General features: G+C 39.6%; 1 protein-coding gene across 7 annotated transcripts in view; it reads right to left on the bottom strand.

The window, feature by feature from the left end:
* Positions 1-492: 492 nt before the first annotated feature.
* LOC137563885 (uncharacterized) overlaps positions 493-25,295 on the bottom strand; it is a 348,893-nt gene continuing 324,090 nt past the window's right edge. For all 7 annotated transcript variants that reach the window (XM_068276935.1, XM_068276936.1, XM_068276937.1 and 4 more), the window contains one exon: positions 493-733. In XM_068276935.1, coding sequence (XP_068133036.1) covers positions 503-733 — 231 coding nt within the window. In that variant the 3' untranslated portion in view covers positions 493-502. The remainder of the gene's footprint in view (positions 734-25,295) is intronic.

The raw sequence follows: 25,295 nt of genomic DNA, 5'->3' as shown, positions 1-25,295 counted from the left end.
TCATAATCAGGAATGTGTACAGGAATCAGTATATCATGAACGATGTATCTGCAAAGTACAGCTGTACCCGCACCCAATTTCACGAATGTGTGCAGTTAACTCATGGATGCTTCATCAACGTCACTTCGGCACACCGCATTTCAGACTGCAAGTACGAAGTATCTGAAGTTTCATTGGTAGTTTACAGTGCTGTGTGTACATGCGCCATGGGTAACCACGCATTGTCCTCGAGTTGTTCTTCCATCTTTTACTTTTTTTTTTTGAATGATGCGTGTATGGGGATTACGGAAGTCACTTTATATGTTTGCTGAGTACAACAGGCAGTGAGCCAAACACTGAACATCTGCTGGCTAAGATTCTACACACAGTCCCAGCTGAACATTATGAGCCAAACCAATCACCTTAAGCCACAACCAATCTCATCAAGCCACAATAAGTCCCACCATTTGTCAAATTTTCCCACACCTACTAAGAGACATAAACGAGAAGAACTGATGTATGTTTATATTTTCCTGGAATCATCTAAGGGATTTGATATAACAGAGTTGTGAATGAGAACAAAAAGTGGCAAATATGTTAGGAAATCAAGGATATCCAAGTTCTTAATGTGACTTAATTGTAGCTGTGCAGCTTCTTCATGCTCCCTGCTGATTCCACCGGCCTTCAACTCAACCAGGAGTTGCTCCACACTGATGGTCTTACTTTCAGCATCAATATTGCACAGGAAAAGTTGCTGAAATAGAAGATATAAACATTGACTTTATACAACCAAGAAACATTGTGCACAGTTTTACAGTTATTCATGATTGTGTGGCCAGACCTAGTATATATGTGGAATTCTAACAGAAAAGTTCATTACTGCTCCATAAAGTAGCTCTTCAGGACCTGTTCTCTGTCCAAGACTTTCACTGGTGTGCCAGCAACTCTTGGAGTTGTTCCACACTAAAAAGCATCTAGCCATTTTGGAGCGATTTTTGGCTAGCAATTTCAAAATTATTTTGAAGCGATTTTCATGACGCTTTTGTTGTCTCATATTTGTTACAGAATTGTTGGTACTGCAAAAATGCTGCATGCAGTGCTTTCGGGTGCGAAATAGACCAAAATTGTCAAATCGCTTTTCAAAATACTGGAAAATTATACCAATCGGAATAGCTCTTTATAAGCGCTTGTGGTGGGAAACAGTCCTAAGTCCTCACAAACTTCTCTTGGACTAAATGGTGAAAAAAGGATAGGCCAGATGACCACCATGATGGCCAAAAAGCCTGAAAAGTAAGCTAAGAACCTCTTGTTATATGTTTCAGCAGAGGGTAGGTTTGAACTCTGAACCCGAGATTTTACTAAATGGCTGACATCTCAGCTGCAAAATCATTTTATTTCTTTGCAGGTTTTCTTGTTTCTTTAACTGCTCCTAAGAAAAACACTTTACCATCACCAAACCCTAACTATGCCTTGAAATTTGCAAACTCTGAAGCTCTATTAGAAGTTAGTTATGATGGAGGATCCTATCAGGCCTATCCTCTACTACCACCAAACCTGCAGTACCAATGCTGCCTTTTCCTGAAAGACAAAAAGTAATTTGGGGGCCTGGTTTTCTGTTTAAATTGGGTACTGCCATAGAGCCCAATACACAATGCTGGCTAGACAAGACTGTGTACGTGGATGGGGGTGCTGACATTTTCTTATTAAATATACTTCATATAATACATTATAAATATTACAAATAATAGATATAAATGACCTTTCAGACTTCTTTATAACTAGTTGGTCTATGTGATGACAAATGAATACAGTCCTTCCTAGAAGCAAGGGCAGTATGAGACATTATAAAGATCATAGAATTGGGGACAGTATGAAAGCAGACATGCATCTCTGGAATGAGCACTGCTTTGAATGATGATGCCCCTGGAAGAGGTGGCAGGAAGGCAGAGTAGTGGTAGTAGTTCCCTTGGAATTTTGAGATAATTTAAGGAGGTGAGTCAAATAAGATGGCATTTCATGTAAGGCAAGTGCACATACAGAATCCTCGGTACTATTAACTTCACCCTGCATTCATCAGGGCCTTATAAATGACTAGTGATGAATGGATCAGTGCACACAAACTGTGCTTTGACCCAGACCAGGCCATTCCTTGAAAAGCATCATTACTAATAAGCATACAGTAAGCATTTAATTGAAAAGAAACTTTGCATTGAACCTCATCAGATAACATGCCATGTGAACCTGTAATGGTTGTGGGTTGCACAGACACAGCATGGGTCCCACTGATCCTGGTCAGCTCAGAACAGAGCAGACAAATACAGGCACAGAATGTGTCTGGCTGCCTGTTTTACAAGATAAGCTCATTTGCATATTTTCACCATCAGAACCCGAAACAAACACGTTAATCATTTATATTCCAATAGCTAAACCCTCCTGCAATTAAAAACAAAAAACAATGTTTAGAATGGTGTTCTTCTGTGGTTACGAACTCTTGTGTTAAAGTAGACGGGTAATGTAAAAGCCATTTGCAGCAAAATAATATGAGTGTGTCCAGGAGCTGCACTGGTGATCCCTGAATACCACCATGCAAAAATACATAACCAGTGCTGCTTCATGTGCATATCAAAAATTCCAAATTTTATTGCGTGACAGATTTCACCATCTTGAAGGTAAAAAAGATACATTTAAAAACAAGTACATAAAAACATGGCTCAGCACAGTGAATGTCTCATGATATATACCACTGGCCATGGATTGTATTTGGTCTGTCCAAATCGCCCAGCTAACAGCCTATGCAAAAAATGGACAACCCCCAATCGATATTGGTCATGTGTGGTCCCACCACCAGCGCACACCGAGGCCTCACACACACACACACTCTGTTTACCACCTCCCTAACTGCTCCAAATTCCTGATGTTGTATGATAGCCGTTACTCTGAGCTTGGTTTGATTCCGTATCCAAGATGTAATGCTAACTGCTTGCCCTTTAGATAGTGGTGGGACCACTGCATGGTAATGTAAAACCCAGCCTGTGGCACTTGAGCAATACAGGTTACATCAACTCCTGCAAGTTAAAATAAAAATGGAAATGTAAGTATTAAATCTTGCACAAAATTAAACTGATTAGTTGTGTGTATGTGTGTTATTTGTGTGTTGCGCGATTGTCTATTTTTACAATGCTTTATAAATCTGAGATTGACTGAAAGCTATCAGCACATTCTTCAAAACCTCTAAAAGTAGAAAAAAAATGGGTAATTTTGGACTGTGATTTCTGCACTAATTCAGATTCCTGATGGTGATCTGATGATCGCTGGTCTGATTTTGCAGACCAAAGCCTTGTACACCATGCAGGATTCTTGGTCAGATGGGGCCACCTTTGCAGAGATCTCTCTGTTGGTGAGTGATCTACCTGACAGATCCCCTTGGTCAAGATCAGACCGAGAGCAAGGTTCTCCTGCTCACCCGCTTGCTTCAAGCTGCGCCAATGTGCACCATGCTGTCAGCCATCCTCCCCTCTCCATAAATTAAAACGCGTTTCTGGTCTACAGGCTAGCAACGCGTCTATACAGGCTTGGGCCCCGAACTGTCACCCGTGTGATGGAGTCTTGATCTCTGCCAGATAACAGTCATTCGCTTTAATTCACTAAGATCATGCTGGAGATAATAAGGCAAGAGAAAACTTACCACCGCACAGTGAGAGAGTTATCTCATCTCTTCATTCCTTAAGTTACCTCCTCTGTAGTTATTTTCACACGCAGTTAATTAACAGCCTGTCTTTAACTTTAAAATTCTGGAGTTATTTTAAGGATTGAAGAGTTGACTTAAAGACAGAAGAGTTAACTTTAGGTTTGCCTGAGGTAAAATGTTTCCTGAATACTACATGCCTCATGACCATGGCGATAACTCTAGAAATGTTATTAAAGACAGGAGATAAGCTTAGTGAATTGAGGCCATTGTCTTTATATTAAGGTTATCAATACCTAGTATGTAAAACAATAACAATAACTACAAACCTTGATTACAGCAGCTTAAAATGGCAAAAGGAAGAATATGTTATTTAGACACACCCATCATTATTTAAACCCACCACCTCTCATGGCAATAGTAGATCTGGTTATTTTGCAAATGCATGACAGTGAACAAATGTGAAATATAAAATATCAGAGCGCTTTGAGTCCAACTGGAGAAAAGCGCTATACAAATGTTTGGATTATTATTGTTCGGATGAACTGTAGTAAGGCTTGGTTCACACTTGGCCCACTGCAACATCATTTCCCAGAGCTGGCCGATGGACATGCTACATGATCCCATGCTTTTCTATGGGCCATTCACATACGTCTAGATTTGTGGTGAATTGAATTAAAATAAGTTTTGAAAATTGTTTACTTTGAATAAAATAATTATTGCATATTGTGTGAATAAGTTTTTGAGGTAGGTCCACAACTACCTCTTTCTGGGTGCTTCTAAGTTACAGAAATGTATAAAATTAACCTATTCCTAAGGGAGGTTCATAAATGTGGGGAGCTTTTGGGTCGGGAGCATGCATTTACTTACATATGGGGGGCTGCTCTGTAGCCCCATCTCTGTCCCTGAACCACAAAAGTGTAGGATGAAGTACCCGCACCAATGTTGTGGCCACCACACTTCATGCAGGGAGATGTGGTCCTTTCATGTAATTACATTTCACAGCTGAAAGATGCAATATTATAAATGCACAGTGGGAGACATGGCAGCACTTTCAAACAAAACTTATACCTGAATGATTTATCTGCATTGATGTGCAGAGCTCCAATAACTGGACTACATTACACAACTAGCACTCACTACAGGCAAAGGGGGGTGTTAGCTTCAGTGATAATGTGTGCACAAATTATTACCTAATAGACTTCCCCACGGCAGTGACTTACCCCCTCGGGGAAGACCTAACACTAATCTAACAATAAAAACATAATAATCCTCGTGCTGCTTATCAAATAAATGATATACACATTTCGTAGAACAAACCGGCAAAAAAGTGACAGCGCTCAAGGATGCACCTGAAATGTAAGCCTACAGAGGCAATGCAGAGCCCCTCTGGAACTAAATACATGCCTTGAATACAAAACAGATGCAAATTATGTGCTAATTCTAATCTAAAATGTTGAAAGTGGATGTGAAGCAGTGAATGCAGCTAGCCACAAGTATACTTACATACAATTTGCACAGTGGGAGACATGGCAGCTCTTTCAAACAAGTCTATTAGGTAATCATTTGTGCACACATTATCACTGAAGCTAACACCCCCCTTTGCCTGTAGTGAGTGCTAGTTGTGTAATATAGTCCAGTTATTGGAGCTCTGCACATCAATGCAGATAAATCATTCAGGTATACGTTTTGTTTGAAAGTGCTGCCATGTCTCACACTGTGCAAATTAAATGTAAGTATACTTGTGGCTAGCTGCATTCACTGCTTCACATTCACTTTTAAAATTTTAGATTAGAATTAGCACATAATTTGCATCTGTTTTGTATTCAAGGCATGTATTTAGTTCCAGAGGGGCTCTGCATTGCCTCTGTAGGCTTACATTTCAGGTGCATCCTTGAGCGCTGTCACTTTTTGGTCAATATTATAAATGGACTACATCTACCAGCGTTCACTGTAGCAACAAGGGACATGCGACATCGCAGGAAGAGAAAAAGATTGAGGCTCTCATATAGATTGGGAGCTACGGAGCAGTCCCCCATAGGTAAGTAAATTCATGCTTCCCACCCTAAAAGCCTACAGCATTTACAAAATTCCTTTAGTGGGATATCCACTTTATATTTTTTACTGCTCAGGTCCCTTCTATGTATTTTAATTTAATGCCCTGCTGGCGCTTCTGTACATGGAGTTTGAACTGTTTTTGGTTCACCCTTGGTGGATGGTTGCATCCTGAACCCAATCCACAGAAAACAACTTTTGTGCCAAGGTTAGGTTTATTCTCCCTGCATGCTCTTCAACAAGTCACCGGTCTGGTAACTATAATTGGGAGTATTAATCTAAACTATAATCTTACAGTTACACAAAATACTACACTATTACCGTATCTCAATCTATTTGATCTATTTTTCATTGATGGTGAGTGGATTTGTTTACTTCTGTATAAACTGACAATTTTAATAAGAGATTTTTGTGTAATGCTACTACATCTTTATGCTGCATTGTCTCATGAAATCAAACACATTACATAGAGAATGTTTCTCATTTTAAAAACACAAATTCTTGAATAAGTGTTGGATTGTTGTGCTTTGAGTGTACTGATTTTTTAAACTTGTTTTACTTAAAAAATACATGTCAAACTCTGGCATGGCCCAAATCTGGCCCTCATAGCCATTAGATTGTGCCCCCAAGTGGTTTCCCCACTTTGTATTATGTTTGGCTCACTCTAGATCACCAAGGATGCCATATTAGAGGTAAAAACCTCTATCACCACTTGGAATCCATATGGGGGAGGGAGGGGGCAAGCACTAGACACCAGGGAGCTGTATAGGCATGGGAGGGTGGCCAGTAGACACCAGGGAACTGTATCAGGGAGGGAGGGGCCACTAGACATCAGGAAACTGTATAGGGCAGGGAGGGTGCCACTAGACAACAAAGAACTGTATAAGGTAAGGTTGACCACTAAACACCAAAGTACAGTATAAGGGAGGTAGGAAGGCCACTAGACACCAGGGAGCTTTATGGTAGCCTCTAGACATTGAGGTTGGCCTGCAACTTGGTCTCAGTGTTCACTTGCGGCCCACTTTTGTATTTTAGTTTGACACCCTGGATTTAAAACAATATAGCAACAACAGCAATTACAGCACAATAACTCTCCAACCATTTGGCCTTATACCAGACATAAAATGTAGCATATGAAGTTATAATTTATCCACCTTCATATATACATGTGAAGGTACTATTGAACAAACATACATCTTGTATGTATGTGTACACATATATTTAACATTTTACAGTTTTTCGTCCGTTTATTTTCCCTCAAAACCTTTTTGTGTATAATTAACTTTGAAAACAATGTTCTTTCAAATATTGTACATAAAAACAGTGCCTAACTTGGTAGTTAGTGTACTTATACTGAACTTTACTTTATATAACCTAAAACAAGATTCTGATCAATAATAATTTTACTTTAAATATAAACTAACCCAGTCAATCCAATTGTACTCTTTGCTCTCTCATATTGTTGGCACTTCCACAGAGATAGGTTAAGGATTTCAGAGAAAAAATGTAACCCTATAGATGTAGAGGGGATAGCTTCTAAGCATATTACATTTAGTTCATTATGTGAGAGTTAGTTTTAGAAGGTGGCTGAAAAAATCTCACAGACCAAACATGTTAAATATTTTCTAATAACGAATAATAATAATAATAATAATAATAATAATAAATAATAAGAATAAAATGGCATGTAACATATAAGGTTGAGAGCTGCTAATCCACAACATCTCTCTCAGCTTTAGGAGTCTGTTAGTCCTTGTAGCTTTCACATTGCATTTCATTCCTTGATGTGCACATGTGCACAAATTACTACCACAAAATCACTTAGTATATTTCAGATGTTGAAGAGAGAACTCCAAATGTCATAATAGTTCACCTCTATAGCATTACAAAATACTTTGGGGGTTCCATTCAGCTTTTAGCTCCTGTTTGAATTACCGTGCAGGCACAAAATTCGCTTTACAGCTAGGCATGGTCAATGAGGTGCAAATAATTCAGACTTGATGAAGGTTTATGCAAATTTACTCAGCATGAAAATGGACCAATTGAATTCCCCATTGGCGAGATTGAAGTGGTTTATTTTCAAGCTTTGTAAATTTGCATGCCAAATTTGCATAACCCTGCATCAACTCAGAATGATGTGTATCTCATTGACCATCCCCACTTCCGGCATCATCAATGGTTAGGTTTGTTTACCTGAAAGGATATATCAGCTGCATATATTGGCAATGCCAATATGCCACCAGCATCTGACTGTGAAAAAAACAACAACTGAAAGAATGTGGGACAGTGAATGGAGCCAGTGAATGGAATCACTAAATAGGCAATTTACAAGTTGGGAGTTGCTTTATGTATCTTGTTAAAAGATGCTACATATATACATTATTTTTTTATTTTTTCCATGTCTTAGCCTTGGTTTAATTAGTTATATGTGAAATAAATGTGCATCAGTTTGTTTTTTTATATGTTATGCTTGTACTTTCACTAAGTACAGCACAACATGAAAGGAATACTCTGTGTAGTGTGAAAGGGATTGATTTGTGTACATGTGTGTGCAAATGTCCATGACTCTCCTAATAAAGCTTTGCTCTAATTGTGCATGTTCAGTTGGTAATATAAGAATGCGTCTCATTTGGAGAAGCCTTTAATTTTACTGTGGTTAAAACTAATAGTCCTTTGCTTTCATTCTTCTAGTTTTTACCCCTCATTTTCTTTTTGTGTCTGCACCTGTTTGCACCACTTTCACATTCAATGTAAAAATGATGGGTAATCTTCTGGCATTAACCTTGGTGTGTGATAATATGCTGCTGGGCCTGAAGAATAATTACTAAGACCAGATCAACTGAGAATTGAACATTCTCAATGTGCTTCACACTCGCCTGTGTCACATTGTCCAGCCTACAAAAAAGAACTTTTGTTCATTTTTCAACGCTATAAACATTTGTTGCACAGGTCTTTTATCAGCTCACATCTTCGAGGGACTCTGGAGAGAACTTTACATTAAGTTGCTTTGTGGTCATGAAAAGAAACCTGTTTTAGGAAGACAAAGCATAAATCCCGCAATCTGTCCTGTAAAAACAAATTATAGGCGTTCGTTGCTGTGGCATTATATGCTACAAGTGTTAAAAACTTAGTGATCATTTAGCTCTAGATTACTCTTTACAGTGTTAAAGCTAGATGTATGGCAGGATTGTTCCTTTGCTCCTCTGTTACCAATCAATATTTAATATAACATTTTGCTGTCCTCTTAAATAAAACATGCATGAATTAATAAATTGTCACCTCAATAAATGCATCTATTACAAATTTATGTTTGTTAATTACACGCTGGAGAGAATCAAGTCTTCTGGATAGGGCTCTGCATCTGACATAGGCGACCTGGTTTCAAATCTCAGCTCTTCCTGTCCAGTAAGCCAGCACCTACTGTATTTAGTAAGGAGACGTTGGGCTAGACTCCCTAACACTGCTATTGCTTAAAGAGACACTGAAGCGAAAAAAAAAATTATGATGATATGATTTGTATGTGTAGCACAGCTAAAAAATAAAACATTAAGATCAGATACATCAGTGTAATTGTTTCCAGTACAGGAAGAGTTAAGAAACTCCAGTTGTTATCTCTATGCAAAAAAGCCATTAATCTCTACGACTTTCAAAGTCGTGGAGAGGGCTGTCTTCTGACTTTTATTATCTCAACTGTAAGTGAACAGTTTTCTTTTTATCTGCCAGAGGAGAGGTCATTAGTTCACAGACTGCTCTGAAAGAATCATTTTGAATGCAGAGTGTTGTGTAATCTGCACATATTAGAGAATGATGCAATGTTAGAAAACACACTATATACCTGAAAAACAAATTTGAGAATATTTTCTTTGCTGCTAATCTTCTAGTAATTATTCATAGTACACAACCAATTCATTATATCATATTTTTTTTCGCTTCAGTGTCTCTTTAAACAGCGCACTTTAGTGGCTGCAGTTCAAGCACTCCGCCAGGTGAAAAGTGCAATATAAATGTTATTTGTCTTGTCTATATCGCAAACAATTTTTTCCACTTTCCACTCCCTGGAAGTCTAAACTTCCTCCCTTTCCCTGTTCCCCATGTGTGTCTGGAGGTGTGGCAGGGATCACTCATCAGACCCACCCCCATGATGTGGGTGGTTCCCTATACCCAAACTCTAGGGAGTAAGGAAAAGGAAGCAGTGAGAACGCGTCCTTTTGAGGTCAAAGCATGTCCAAGCTGGTGCAAAGTGCAACATTTTTATTATTTCAGATTCTTTGTGAATTGATCTTAAAGTACTATATTTATTTTTTTCTCCCAATGCTCCAAAATGTAATGAGTGACCAACAGTATTAAGCAGAAACATAACCTAACATGTAATTCTCCACTGGTCTAAGAAGTAAGAACAACGTTAGAGAATGAATGCCAATAGCTGTCTATCAATTGGCTTGCACCATGCTAACTACTGGTAATCAACTGTTGACTAACTGATCTTTAGCTTAGCAGCTTTCATTTGCTAATTTTTTCTTCACTTAAAGAGAAACTCTGACCAAGAATTGAACTTTATCCCAATCAGTAGCTGATACCCCCTTTTACATGAGAAATCTATTCCTTTTCACATACCGACCATCAGGGGGCTCTGTATGACTGATATTGCGGTGAAACCCCTCCCACAAGAAACTCTTGAGTACGTACTCCTGGCAGTTTCCTGTCCGTGAACGTGAACCTTGCTGCATTGTGGGAAATAGTTGTTTACAGCTGTTTCCAACTGCCAAAAAAAGCATGCAGCAGCTACATCACCTGCCCACAGTAAAAATGGCACCATGTAATAAATGTCAGAATGTAAATCAGGGATTTAACCTCCTTAGCGGTAACCCCGTGTGTGACATGGGGTAAGCCGCCGGAGGGTGCCGCTCAGGCCCTGCTGGGCCGATTTACAAAATTTTTTTTTGCTGGACGCAGCTAGCACTTTGCTAGCTGCGCCAGCACACTGATCGCCGCCGCCCCGTGCCCGATCGCCGCTATCCGTTGCGGCGCGCGGGCCCCCCCAGGCCAATCAGTGCCAGGCAGCGCCGAGGGGTGGATTGGGACTCCCAATGACGTCACGACGTCGCTGACGTCGGTGACGTCATCCCGCCCCGTCGCCATGGCGACGGGGGAAGCCCTCCAGGAAATCCCGTTCTTTGAACGGGATTTCCTGATCGGAGATCGCCGAAGGCGATCGAAGCGGGCGGGGGGATGCCGCTGAGCAGCGGCTATCATGTAGCGAGCCCTGGGCTCGCTACATGATTTTAAAAAAAAAAATAAACTGCTGTGCTGCCTCCTGGCGGAATGTTTCATACCGCCAGGAGGGTTAAAATATTTTACAATGGGCTAACACTGACTAAATCATTTATACATAATTATTGTAAAAATGAAGCACTTTTTTTATTACATTATTTTCACTGGAGTTCTTCTTTAATAAGTAAGTGGAGATTTCATGGTCATGAGAATTTTCTACTAAACACTAATTGATCAATAGACGTGTGCATGCATTATGTTACGCGCTACAGAACATTATTGTTATTAAGTATTTATATAGCGCTGACATCTTACGCAGAGCTGTACAGAGAATATTGTCTTGTCACTAACTTCCCTCAGAGGAGCTCACAATCTAATCCCTACCATAGTCATATGTCTATGTTTGTATTGTGTAGTGTATTTATTGTCCTCTAGGGCCAATTTAGGTGGAAGCTAGTTAACTTATCTGTATGTTTTGGGGATGTGGGCGGAAACCGGAGTGCCCAGAGGAAACCCAAGCAGACACAGGGAAAACATACATCTCCTTGCAGATGTTGACCTGACTGGGGTTTGAACCGGGGACCCAGCACTGCAAGGCGAGAGTGCTAACCACTACGCCACCGTGCTGCCCTGAACATGCAGTATCTGTGCTATATAACAAATAAGAAACAACCAGGGATGCTATGAGAGTAATTATATGTGTAGGGAATACATGTTATGGAAATCAATACTTATACACATTCTGCGTCATCTGAGCAGCCAAATCAAATTGAATCTGTTTTTGTGCCTCTTTTATTGAATAAAACAGAAAACATACACTACTTGCCTCAGTGCCACACACCACAAGACAAAATAAACAAATAAAAGCTAGTGCTTTGTATTCCATACATCCAGGCACTACATTGTCTTGACATAACTAGTAAATCTGGTATGAATAAAAGGCATAAATTAAGCAACTCTCTGGCACCCAGTAGCTGCAGTAACACTCATTGGTCAGGACTACTGCTGTGTCCTATTTTGTTTGACAAATGGAAACTCACTTTAATGAGTTTTATAGTCTCTATGGGTGGTTCTAAAGATTACTAGAAGGGCAGTGATTTTGAAAAGCTAAAATATTTTTCTTTTAATGGACTAAGGCTTAAATTGCTCAATATATGAACCTCATCACTGAATAAAAGATTTACATATGCTACAGTATGTGAATACAGCAAGTGATACAGAAGGTGAACCATTTACAGAGATTATATAATTTGCTATCAAATTACTAAAATAACATTAATATATAGTGAAAGAAAGGTCTGCTTGTCTGCTTACTTATTTCATTGGATCTTAAACCTAAATTAAGGATTTTTTTAATTTTAGATTTTAATTGTGTGTCCCCACTGAAAAGATGTTATTAAGAAACAAATGTTTCATGTGTTGCTGTGCATGTCATGGTTAGATAGATGTCACTGCTTCCTGTCTGCAAGTAATGGACCTTCTCACAGATAAGGACATAGGACAATAATACAAATCCAGAAGAGATTATAAACCTTTATCATGTTACAGAAAACTATAAAAATAACATTTACTTCTTTTTGCTGGAATTAAGGTTAAACCCTTTGACTGCTATGGATGAAAAGGATTTTAGCAAGATTGCAAGAAAGTTATTGCTTCTGTTGACATTCTTTTACCAAGTGAAGCCTACTGTTTATGGAAAATGATGAATTGATGGACTATAATTATGGCAATTTAGCAATACAAAAGAAGAAAACAATGTGTGAAAATTGTAACAAATTGGATCACCAGCTACATCTGATCTGTACACCCCCAATGAGTACCAGTGTGTCTGTCCATCCTTTTTTTTTAAATGGTAATGATCATGGAGAAGGTGTGGATAGTAGCTGCTGGCAACTTGCTTTTTCATGTTTACTTCTTAAAGAAGGAGGGTCAGCCATACTATGCCAGGAACAAAACACATATATAAGTAGATAAATATTTGATCTACTTACTTAACAGATATATTGTACTGTCCATGTTTTGATTTCAGTGAATTTTATATAGTAAATGAAGAGAATTCTGTTCCTGGCAGTTTCCATGTCTTTTTCCCACAGTCTGAAGCTAAATCCTGATGTCATTTCTTCCCTTAGTCCTCCTCCAATCTGCTGTGTCATTCTGGCTTGCTTTCTACCCATGTGTGAGCTCAGCATCAGATTTCAGCCTCAGCCTGTCACGCAGCCCAATCAGAGAGGAGCAGAAATGTGGGAGGGGAGATGACAAGCTTCCCTCAATCACTGTCTTCAGCGACGGCGAGAGAATAGAGCTTGATAAACTAAGATAAGATAATAACAGCAGAGACATTTCTGAATAGATTGGAGAGCTTGCACTGCAGGGTGAAATTCCTGGCAGCATTATAAACACAGTGCAGTATTTAAATGGAATTTAATTTTGTGGCAGACAATCCACTTTAAATAAGAACTCCAGTGACCTATAGTGAATGTTGTAAATGATTCAGGATACCCATGTTTACATTCATTATCCTGGTTTTAGTTTCAACATTCACTTCCTATATCTATATATTGCTGTATATTGGTAAGTAGCCCTGTGCTCCCAGTGATGTTTAGCCTATGCTGATTTTTACACAGAACTCTCCTCCCAGGCAGCAGAGGACAGCAGCGGACCGATCCGGCGGGAGGGGGCTGAAGGAAGCCCCAGGTATGTATACATTTTTTTATACCCCCGTCTCATTTAATTCCAGAGGAATTTACACCTTTCAGCACCCCTCCCGTTCATTTGCCAATAACGTTATCACTATTTATTACAACGGAACAATCTATATCTTGTTTTTTTTAAAGCCACTAATTAGGTTTTCTTTGTGTTGTACATTTTGTAAAGAATTATTTTATTCTAAATGCATTTTAACAGGAATAATAAGAAACAAAATGCAAAAATTAATTCTCAGTTTTCGAGCCATTATAGTTTTAAAATAAAACAAGCTGCTGTGGATAAAATCCAGACATTTTATTTGCTTATTTGTCCCTTTGATCACAACGTTAAAATATGTCCCTAGTAAAATGTTTGGTGACAATTTTTTACTTGGAAATAAGGGTTAATTTTTTCCATTTTGTGTCTGTCACAAATTACAAGCCTTTATTTGCAAAAATAACAGTAATATACCTTCATCTCATACATAGCACAAAAAGTTCAGTCTTTAAAGCGGAATATAACCCTGCATTTCAACTTTGCTCTAAAACATTATTTACAGTATATTATATGCAACCAGCATTTTTTTTTTACTAGACCAGCATTGGAAGGGTTACACAGGGCTTTAAAGTTCCTTTAGATTTCTGCAGACGCATCCGAAGCTGAAAAGAGATACATTTTGTTTACAGAAATGTATCCAAGTGTTGAATGACTCATCTCACTGACTGAGAAGGAGCTTGGAGGACTGCCAAAGAGTGTGTAACTGTTTATCAATAGATACATAGAATGTAAGGGCCCGTTCAGATCAGAAATGCGGATGGCCATGCGTGCGGAACGCGTGCGGACCGCAACGCGTACGAACGCATGGCCATCCGTGTTTGTGTGCATTGCGTGGCTGATCCCATCACTGAAAAGTGAATGGGACAGCCACACGTTTTTGCAAAATCTGCTTGTAGCATGCGTTCCCGGACCGCACAGGTCCGGAACGCATGCAGTGTGAACATCAGACATTGCACTCTATGCAATGTCTGATGTCGTGCGTTTTGGCCACCTGCACGCGTTTCCAAAACGCGGCTGGAAACGCGTGCAGTGTGAACGGGCCCTAACAATCTGAACCTCTGCATATCTCTCCACGGAACTTGAAACGTCTGTGTTTAACCCTTCCAATGCTGGTCTAGTAAAAAAAAAATGCTTTTTGCATATAATATGCTGTAAGTAATATTTTAGAGCAAAGTTGAAATGCAGGGTTATATTCCGCTTTAAGGTAACTATTTATGTATTTAAAAAAATAAAATAATAATTGCAATTTTTTTTAATTTTGGTTACTATGCAAATGTGAGGGAGTTAAGGGGTTAATTTTAATGAAAAATGTATATTTTTTTCTTATTAAATTAATGTATGTAGGTGAAATTTTACTATTTAGCCACTAGATGTTCTCCACTTTTATTCATCTTGTGTACTGAACAGTACACAGAGGAAGTTATGTGTATGATTTACTTTTCCTTTTGTCAATGACCACGGCATCTCATTGATGCCGTTATCATTGATCACAGGTTCAGTGAATGGGATCTGTGTACTAACAGGCGGCAACAAGATCATAAGCGGGTGTACACATAGGAGTAAGCAGGAGCGTGCACAGTGGCGATCGCAGCAGAAGGCGTATATCTACACCCCTGTGCAGGAACGGAGGTCCTGTGAAGGCGTATATCTACACCCCTGTGCAGGAACGGAGGTCCTGTGGGACGTAGATATGCTGCTGCTGATGGCATAAGTAAGCTCCAAAATGTGTTAAAGGAACTCACCACTGAGTAAAAGTAAAACTCCAGCCAAATTGGCTTCCTCTTCAGTTTTGGATAAGTGAGAGGGGTTAGATACTCTTTCAGGTTTTAATTGCTCTATCCCTGTTGGTGTGAGAATTCTTTACACCATATCTTAGTAACAGGACCTCTGAGAACAGGAAGCATAGGGCCCGATTCATCAAGCAGCGCAGCTTAATGAGCCGTAGTGCGCCCTATACACACCTTACATAGCAGTGGGCACTGCCATGTAAGGAGTGTGCCTTCCTTAGTTACGTGTATTGCTTCCTTAGCAATGCACGTAGCATTAACTGCGGGTGGCCCTGCTTCTGTGAAGTACGCTACCGCGGTCTGCGCTACTTCATTCGCAGCCCCTACTGTATTCATTTACATAGCAATGTAAATTTATACAGTAGCAGCCGCGAGTGAAGTATCGCAGTAGCGATACTTCACAGAAGCAGGGCCACCTGCATTTAATGTTACACGCATTGCTGAGGAAGCAATACACGTAACTAAGGTAGGCACACTCCTTACATGGCAGTGCGCACTGCTATGTAAGGTGTGCATAGGGCACACTACGGCTCATTAAGCAGCTCTGCTTGATGAATTAGGCCCATAGTGCCCAACTGACTCTTTGGGAACCAAATCCCTATGTCCCTCTCCCTCATTCACCACTCTTTCAGGACTGATATAGAGATCTGTATAAATAAATGTATTTCTCTGTGACTAAAACTGTATTTCTGTAACTCTAAACTTTATTTCTGTTCTGTAAGCTGATAATCGCTTATTTTCAAGTGTTAGTATGATGGAAAAGTATCGATTGTAGCAAGGACCACTGTGGTTTGAATTATGACTGTATGTCTCTTGTCCATGAATTGTTTGCTTTATGTGTGATTAGGGATGTCACAAGGGGAATGACAGGGGTGTGTCTCTACGGTGTCTCTCTTTCTCATCTCAGAAATTTGGGAAGTATGCAGGAAGAAAGATTAATTCTTCCAACTGAACATACAAGTAACAATAAAACACTTTAGCGGTATAGTAAAGAATCAGTACATCTACAATTTTTTGTCTTTCTATTAATTGCACTGAACTTTTACATATAATGACTACAGTGCCTGAGCATTTTGCCCATTTGTCAATATATTTAACTTGGTATCCATGCTAAAGGGTCTGCAATAATTGTTTATCTTAACTATGCACACTGCCCTCTATTGGCTGGCTAAACAATAACAGTGTATATAGCAAAATCCAGGAAAAGCATTGAACTTGAACATTACAATGAAAGATTGTTACAATAGTTGGCACAAGGCCAGCAGTCTGCACTCAAGATATTAGTACATAAATATTTTGTTTCCATGGAAACTCATTAGGGGCTACATGTAAGGATCCCTCCTGTAGTGTATTCTGTACGTTGCAGTGGAGCTGCAAACGGACAGTTCTGGCTTATCTGCCTGCATTCGGTTGTGCATTTGTAATGGGTCTCATTGTCATTTGCAAAAGCTCTGCAGTTCTGGGCAGCTCAGGATGCTGTCATCATTCCACCAATTGCTTGTTGCAGCTGAGCTGTGGCCAGATAGCCCTGGAATTCCTGCATGCATGTTGTTACATAATACTGCATGGATTTCTTATGGGAGTCCTTTGCATTCACAGCCAGCTAGTTTGGGTCACCCTGAGCTGCTTGGTCACTCTACAGCCAGCTAGCAAATGGTAAACAAGCCAGCTCAGGATTGAGTGATTACCATTCAGCTGTGTGGAGATTTGCATACCTGCATCCATTGGCTGATGCCAGCATAAAAGTCTGCCTCCCATTTCATACCCCGCCCATCATAGTGGTCAGTACACTGATCTGCTGGGCACCTTGTTACTCTGTATAGTTCTGTTATTGTAGTTCTATGCTACCTTATTACTTGTGCTTTAGCTAGGTCTTGATAAATATATATGCAGACTTGCTAATATATATTTATCCGTTAGTTGAGCCGTTTGTTATTTTTCTTATTATTATGTATTGCCTAGTTCCATGCTTGATGGATGTTCGCTGCATCCGCGGTGGATCTGTGAAGTCCATTATCCAGATAGCTTGGATTCTTCCATCACCATGTTGGTGACTCGTAGTATTCCTGCTACTCTAGTTTCTGGGAACGTAACTATAGGCTGCGGTTGCTATTAGTTACGTTCTATCCTGTAGTCTTGCCTGGGTGGATGCTTGCTTGTGACTGTTAGCCTGCTTGCTCTGCTTCTGTGGACGTGACTGTGAGGTGCGGTTGCTACTAGTTACGCTCCAATCTATAGTCCTGTCTTGTACCTCTCTGAATGCTTGCTATCGCTAAGGCAGCACAGTGCGTGTTTTATTTGTAGCGATATCGGAAGCCCAGAGCTGCAGTTGCTCTGGGCAGCCTGTGTAACCTCTTCCATTATCCAGCTCTTAGCCTTGTTGCGCTGGGAGGTCAGAAAGTATGACCCCCCAGCATTACACTACAGTTATGGAGGTCGCCATAAGTGCCTTGCATGTGAGAATAGACTCTTTTGAGTCTATGAATCTGATGAGTTTCCCCCAATTGGGAGGTTTCTTTGCCCTTATTGCCATTTTTTGCTGTTTGGGGACAAACCTGTTTGCAAGAGGCATCAGCGTTTGCTGTGATGGCTTGATTGAAGTGAAATTTTTATTGGAGGAAAGAGCTCACATGTTATATTATTTCTCATGGTAGAGACTTTTTTCTGCAGATCAATCCATGTACTAATATCAGAGCAACCATAACCAGAATGCGGTGTATACTGACAAGGGCCATGCTTGAGTCACTGCATCGCCTACACATGGATTTCTGGTTGTGGGAAGTGTACTGTCTTTGGTATACTTTTATTGAGTTCTATATAGTGGTGGGAGCGCAGAGAAATTGTTGTAATGCAACATTGTTGCTCAAAATCAAACAGTCTCTGCATACTGACATAAAAATGCACAGACATCTATCAGCACCTCATTGATCTTCATAAGGGTGCATGGATGCCATCCTGGATTATTTTTTATATAATGGCTGCAGCTCCTCAATCGGTTCAAACTCCCATGTGGCTATCCAAATCACTTTGTCCTCGTAATGTAAGTTTGGTCTTACAACATTGCTTAGCTACATGGGACTCGATACGCTATTCTAAAAATTGATGTCCCCTGCCCTACCGCTTTTATAATTTATAAATAATCCTATGTTTCCCCCGGGTCATGATGACTCATCTAACTTTAAATGGTGGAGAGACCATGGTCTGGAACAGATTTAATCTTTAACTGGCAGATCAGGGATCCTAACCTGGGTAGAACTTCGAGAAAAATATCAGATTCCGTCTGGGGAATGGCTTAGCTATTCCCAACTGAGACATTGGCTATGCTCCCCTCTTCCAATGCAGACCCAATGCCCACTTTCTTTAACAAGTTTTGAGCGCTTATGTGCCAAAGACCCTTTTTCGAAAGGTATTATCTCCGAGCTGCATGCTCTACTTAACAGTCCATCTCAGTCTTTCCGCTATAGTTATGTGATTAGATAGGAGTCTGACCTGAAGGGAAGCAGAACTAAGGAGGAATGGGACGGTATGTGGGCAGTAGTTCCTAAACTTTCCCTCAATTTAATGATGGTTGAGTCAGCTTACATTGTATTATTGAGGTTGTATTGGGTACCCACTAGGCTATCTCACTTGTCTACGCAGAACTCAGGTTTATGCTTTCGGGTATGTGGGGCTAAGTGGGATGCTCTATGCTGTCCAGATTCTGGAGTATGATTTTTAGATTGCTGTCTACATTATTTAGTAAAACAATCTGCACGGATCCCTGGTCGGCCTTATTACATCATAAGGTCGAGTCTCTCCAAAAAATTTCAGTATACTCTGGCCCATTTTATTTGTGTTGCAGCAGCACAGACTATTGCTAAGGCCTGGAGGACACAATTTGTGTCCTTTGAAGAGGTCAAAAATAGAGTCATGGCCTTCATGATTCAAGAACAAATGGCTAGCATGCTAGAGGATAGAGTTGTGCAATTTTCTAAAGTTTGGGACCCTTGGAGATTGTTCATTGGTCTGCCTTGAAGGTACAATTAATAAAAGTTAGTTGTTGACCTCCGTGGGGATAGCCGGATCTTTTCTTTTCCCCCTTTTCTTTTTCTTCTCGTTCCTTTCTTTTTTCCCTTCCTTTTTTCCCCACTATTTTCTCCCCTCTTATGGGCAGGTATATTTCTCTAGGCTTCGGCCCATTAAGAATCTCGAGGTAGAATTGGCACTTAATCTGGAGTTTGCCTGTATGATATTACGTAATGGTGCATGTGAGGCCTCTGGAGAGTTTAACCGGACTCTTTTTGTGACTGTATATATTATTTGATATTGGTCCTTTCTATCTCTCTGTTTGATGATGCACCTGGTTTGCAAACTGTATGAAACTGAAAAATGGAAAAACCTTAATATAAATTTTGAAACAGACATCTATCAGCAATGCCCCCATTCCAGGATAAGAGAAGCCGATGTATAACGCGGGAAGCAATGCCACTCCTCTCAGCAGCTGAATTTGTTTGAATTTGTCTAACACGCTGTTGCTGCACCCATCAATGACATCACCATATCCTTCACAGATCAGCAGGCAGAAAGTAACAATAGCTGCTGCTATTGCCTATTTCTAGTATTATTAATATGTGTAGAGTACATAAGCAAAGCCATTACTGGGTATCCAGCTTTGTTACCACAACACTTGAAGTGAGCATGTACTAAAAAAAAATGTAAAATACATGCATGTACAGAAATATATTGAGTAATTATATAATCTTTGTATGTTCTTATTTTCTTTTATGGCTTTATAATTTACATCTGAAATCTCTGACCTTTGTGTCTGGCCACAGGAAGTATACCTCTGCATGTGAGTTACCAGTGTAAAGGCCCATACACACGTCGGATTTTTCCGAACGACCGGTCGTTTGAACGTCCCGTCGTTCAGTCGTCTGCACGCTAAATCGGGCGTGTGTACAGACTGTTGTTCAGGTGATAAGACTGGTTTTGAGCGATCCGCCGGGCTAATCGCTCAAGACCAGTCTTATCACCTGAACGACAGTCTGTACACACGCCCGATTTAGCGTGCGGACGACTGAACGACGGGACGTTCAAACGACCCGTCGTTCGGAAAAATCCGACGTGTGTATGGGCCTTAACTGAGAATGACGGTTATAGTTCCCTTCATACATTGAAGTACCTGAGACTTTTACAGTGCCGATTGGAAAATGGAGTAAGCAATGAATATTACTGTTACCAAGGAGTAGAAAAAAACAATACTTTCCATTCCTGAGGCCATGGGCAGAGGTAAAGAATACTTTAATCTTTGTGTCAGAAAGAGCTACTGTATTATAATTTTTTGAGTTTGTAAACTCTGAAATGTGAAATTATTTTCTGGAAATGTAAAAAAAATAAATTATACTGCTAACCAAAGATTGCACAAGAAAAATCATTTCCAACAGACTACAAAGTCTTTTGAACTGTAATTGTCCCCTTATATTGTTGGGCCCCTGGCCAATTGCATGGCCTGCTGTGACTGCAGTAACATCCCTGTTAATAACAACGGTATTTTTTAAAGTTTAACAATTACCTTTTCCATCTTTCCTCTGGGCTTAGAAACATCTACAAAAAAGGACACACGAGGCACATGCATCCTGTCTGGCTGGATAACTAGAACAAAGTCCATATTGAAAAGCGTGCCCAGCATTCAGGTGTCTGACCACAACAGTTCCAGATGATAACTAGGCAAATACTTCTTAATTTGCATACAACATTTATCGTTGCTTAGGACTTTGGAAAACAACTCTAATCAGCTTTTGATAAGGTAGAGGACACAGTAGCATATATATGTGATAAGTTATATAGTCATTCACTCTGAGCCCACAATAATTTGTGATTGTTTTAGTTCACAGTCTACTGATGATACCGACATCCCCATCCTCTGCCATCAACCCTACTTGAAGGATTTGGGTTGTTTAGCTAAGTAAAACTGTATTCTTTTACAGAAAAAGAACTGAAGCCGGGTACGTGTGTATGAGGTCTATCACCCGGTTGGGATCAGGGCTCAACCAGGCTTCAGTTTGGGGTCTAGCCTGTACAGTTGTGTCGCTAGCCTGCAGACTAGTGACACATTCTATTGCTATGAAGCGGGAGGAGGGCCAACAGCGTAGGGCACAACAAAGTGAGTTGAGTGAGAAGGAGAACAGTGCCCTCCACTTGCACTCAGCTAAGATGATCCACCAGGCAGATCACCAATGCAATGCACTGAGGGGGAGTGAAGGCTGCTATACACATACTAGATTCTTGGCAAAAGACCCAACCAGTCACTTTGGAAAAGAACCATCTAGCATGTGTACGAGGCTATATTCTAAAATCCTTACAACTAGGAACAGTTATGGGGAAGCCAATTAACGAACCAGAATGTTTTTGGGATGTCAACAGAAAGTGGAATGCCTGGAGGGAACCCAAACACAGAGAGAAAATACAAACTGCAAGCACATAGGGAACATAACCTGGAATCCTAGCACTGCAAGGCAAGAGAGTCAGCCGCTTTGTATCATGCTGCTTGGGTGAGGAAAGAAGTGCAAAACATTTGGCAAACTGTACATTGTCTTTCACATATTCCTTTTATAAATCACACCCTTAGTGTTTATGGGCTTCCAAGCCTAACATTCAAATATGCAAGTAGTATTATGTATGTAGGTAACTACACAATCTGTTCATAGTATTCAAAATCTGATGACTCTCGTGCTATGTGGAGGTGGTAAAATTGGCCAGTGATTGGCCAGTCAAAATTGGTTGTGTGCACCGGGCTTTAGATCATATTTTAGAGGGAGGTGCAATACTCTACTTACTTCTTATTTGAAATACTTTAATCAGTCCATTTAAACAGTCCACAGAACTCCTTTAAATACTTAAAGAGGAACTTTAACCAAGTATTGAACTTAATTCCAATCAGTAGCTAATAACCCCCTTTCCTACGAGAAATTTTTACCTTTTCTCGAATAAAGGAGGTCTGTATGGCTGATATTGTGGTGAAACTCACCTCAGAGTGTGATGTCCTGACCATGGTTCTGACAGTTTATTGTCTGTGAACCTCGTTGCATTGTGGGAAATAACATATTTTTCCAACTGGCAAGCAAGCCATCGCTCCCTCTGTGCATAGAATTAGAAGCAACAAACATTACGTACTGATCACCTACCAGAACTAAAGATGTCACCACCAGTGATCAATTTCAGAATGTAAATCAGGGAGAGGAAATATTTTACAATGGTCAATCGCTGCCTAAATAATCTATAAAATAATAAAAAAAATAAGCAATTTTATGTATTTTGTTATTTTCACTACAGTTCCTCTTTGAATACTTACTTTTACATTTAGATACCTACTACTGTAAAATCAAGCAAGGAGTGCCGCCATAATTCTATAGCGCTGCAACAAGCAGGTGCATTCTGATTTCTGCCCCCCTATCCAGCAGTGCATGCGGTGAATGCGGATGGCCACATCAGATCAGGGAACTAGCACAATCATGTCAGATTGTGGCAGCCAGTAATTATCACAGCAACAACAAAGCAATTCAACAGCATTATCTGAACTTTAACATTAAGTTTTACATTAATAAAAAGAAAAAAATATCAGTAGCTGTAAGTCTGCAAACTGTAAATGTTCTTCAAGTGTTGGTATACTGTAATTACACATGTAAAAAACTACCATGGACAAAACAGTTCCAGTCCTAACAAAATTATAGCTAAATGTCCACAAAGTTATTTTGCTGATTGATAGAACTAGGTAAAGATTTTAGGCAGGGCCTCAAACTTAATTTAAACAATTAAATTTACTTTTCAAAAACTCCCCAAGGAAATCAGTTTAAATGCTGTCTTTGTCTTTTGTCCCCGTCCCCAGTCCCTTCCCCCACAAAGTACACATACGCTCACAAAAAAAGCTGTTTAAAGGCTGCCAAGCATCCTTCCCTTTGTGATCTGCAGCATGAATACCGGACAAAAAACATATGCTGGGGACCAGCACGCATAACATTAGGCAGCAGTGTGCGCTGCCCTCATGGGCTTCATAGCGTGGCCGCACCAACACTAGACAAGCAGAACATCAGCTCCAGCTCTTCATCATATTCTCATTTAACTTTCCTGAGTGGATAGTTTCACCTTTTTTTATCATATAAAAAACAAATAGGAGCTATATGTCTTTACTGGGTCTTTTTTTAACTGCTGCACAAATTATTTGTTATTATGTGCAACTTAGTACAAATTAGATTTAACATAATAAAGCAAACAACAGCAGACTCTGCTGTGAGGGAAACTTGCTGGCTGCTCTTACTCAAAAGGGAGTCACATAATCATTAGCTGTGCAACAACAAAGGGGGAGGGGCTGGGATGTTTACCTCAGAATGCCAATGGTGATTGGTTATTGGCTTTCAGAAATGACACGATGGGCAGATTACTAACCCACACATATTTCAGCATTCTGTCTGCTAATTATAAAATAAAAGCACAATCCATGGGGGTGGGGGATGTTCTTAACGGGTTTCAAGGTTTATTACCTACTGGGCTATGTAGTAGAAATGTAATATTTTGAATATGAAATGCTATTTTTTTATTAAAATAAAGTATGAGTCTCTCACAAAAAGATATTCAGTCTGTTTACCCTTATACTACACAAACTTGGTACAATTGAACAAGATTGTATAGTGTATGATCAGTGCGCTGTATGACTGTGTATTATCTGTATTCCAGTTTTGTATAGGCCCAGTTTCAGTAAACATCAGTATGTGATGTCGTGCAGTAGAATACTGCTTGCCAACCTGCAGAGATGTTTACTTTGTACAATGCCACAGAATAAGTTGGTGCTTTATAAATCAATAACAAGAAAACAAGAAAAATGCCTGCAGCACACTGTGTGAAGCTAAAATACAGGTTATACTGGCAGCTGATCTGTATTGCTGCCTCGTGGAGGGACCGCCTGGCAATGCCGATATGTGTAGCGGTCGGCCTGTTCAGATAATAATATTTATGTCAAATGTATGGATTTATTTATATTACTGTATTTAAAAAACAATATTAAAAATATTAACTTGATGCCAAAAATAATACTAACAACAATCATTATTATTATTACTATTCTCTGAACCACTTCATAATTACAACTAGCCGAGTTCTATTTCTACACTAAAGCCCAAACAACTGATAAGACGTCAATCCAACTGTGGGATTGCCGTCTTATCAGTCTTATCAGCTGTTTGAACAATAGCAAGCAACTTTTTCTGGTTGTTTCAACTTGTTTCACAACAAAAGTTGTTTGATAATTGTGCTGCATAAAAGACCGCTGTTGAATGTGTGCATGGCTGTGCATGGGGCTTAAAACCGCTAATTGAAAAAAATCTTGACTAAGTACAGCTCTGCAAGTTGTAATATACCGGTATATATATATATATATATATATATATATATATATATATATATATATATATGTGTATATATATATATATATATGTGTATATATATATATATATATATATATATATATATATATGTATATATATATATATATATATATATATATATATATATATATATATATATATATATATATATATATACTTGAATTTGTCAGATTAATCTCTCCTACCCCTGCAATTGTCATGTGACTGTAGTGCACCGGTACCTTTTTTCACAGCAGCATTAGCATGAAACAACCCTCCCCCCCCCATCCTGATCCCTCTAAAGTTTGCTGCTACTTACCTGGGTCTTCTTCCAGCCCCCTGCAGTCTTGAAGGTCCCTCTGTGTCCTCACAATCCATTCC

Source organism: Hyperolius riggenbachi, chromosome 3, assembly GCF_040937935.1.
Source record: "Hyperolius riggenbachi isolate aHypRig1 chromosome 3, aHypRig1.pri, whole genome shotgun sequence".
In the NCBI taxonomy this organism is placed as follows: Eukaryota; Metazoa; Chordata; class Amphibia; order Anura; family Hyperoliidae; genus Hyperolius; species Hyperolius riggenbachi.
Note: the sequence above shows the minus strand (reverse complement) of the source record. Positions and strands in the feature narration are given on the sequence as shown.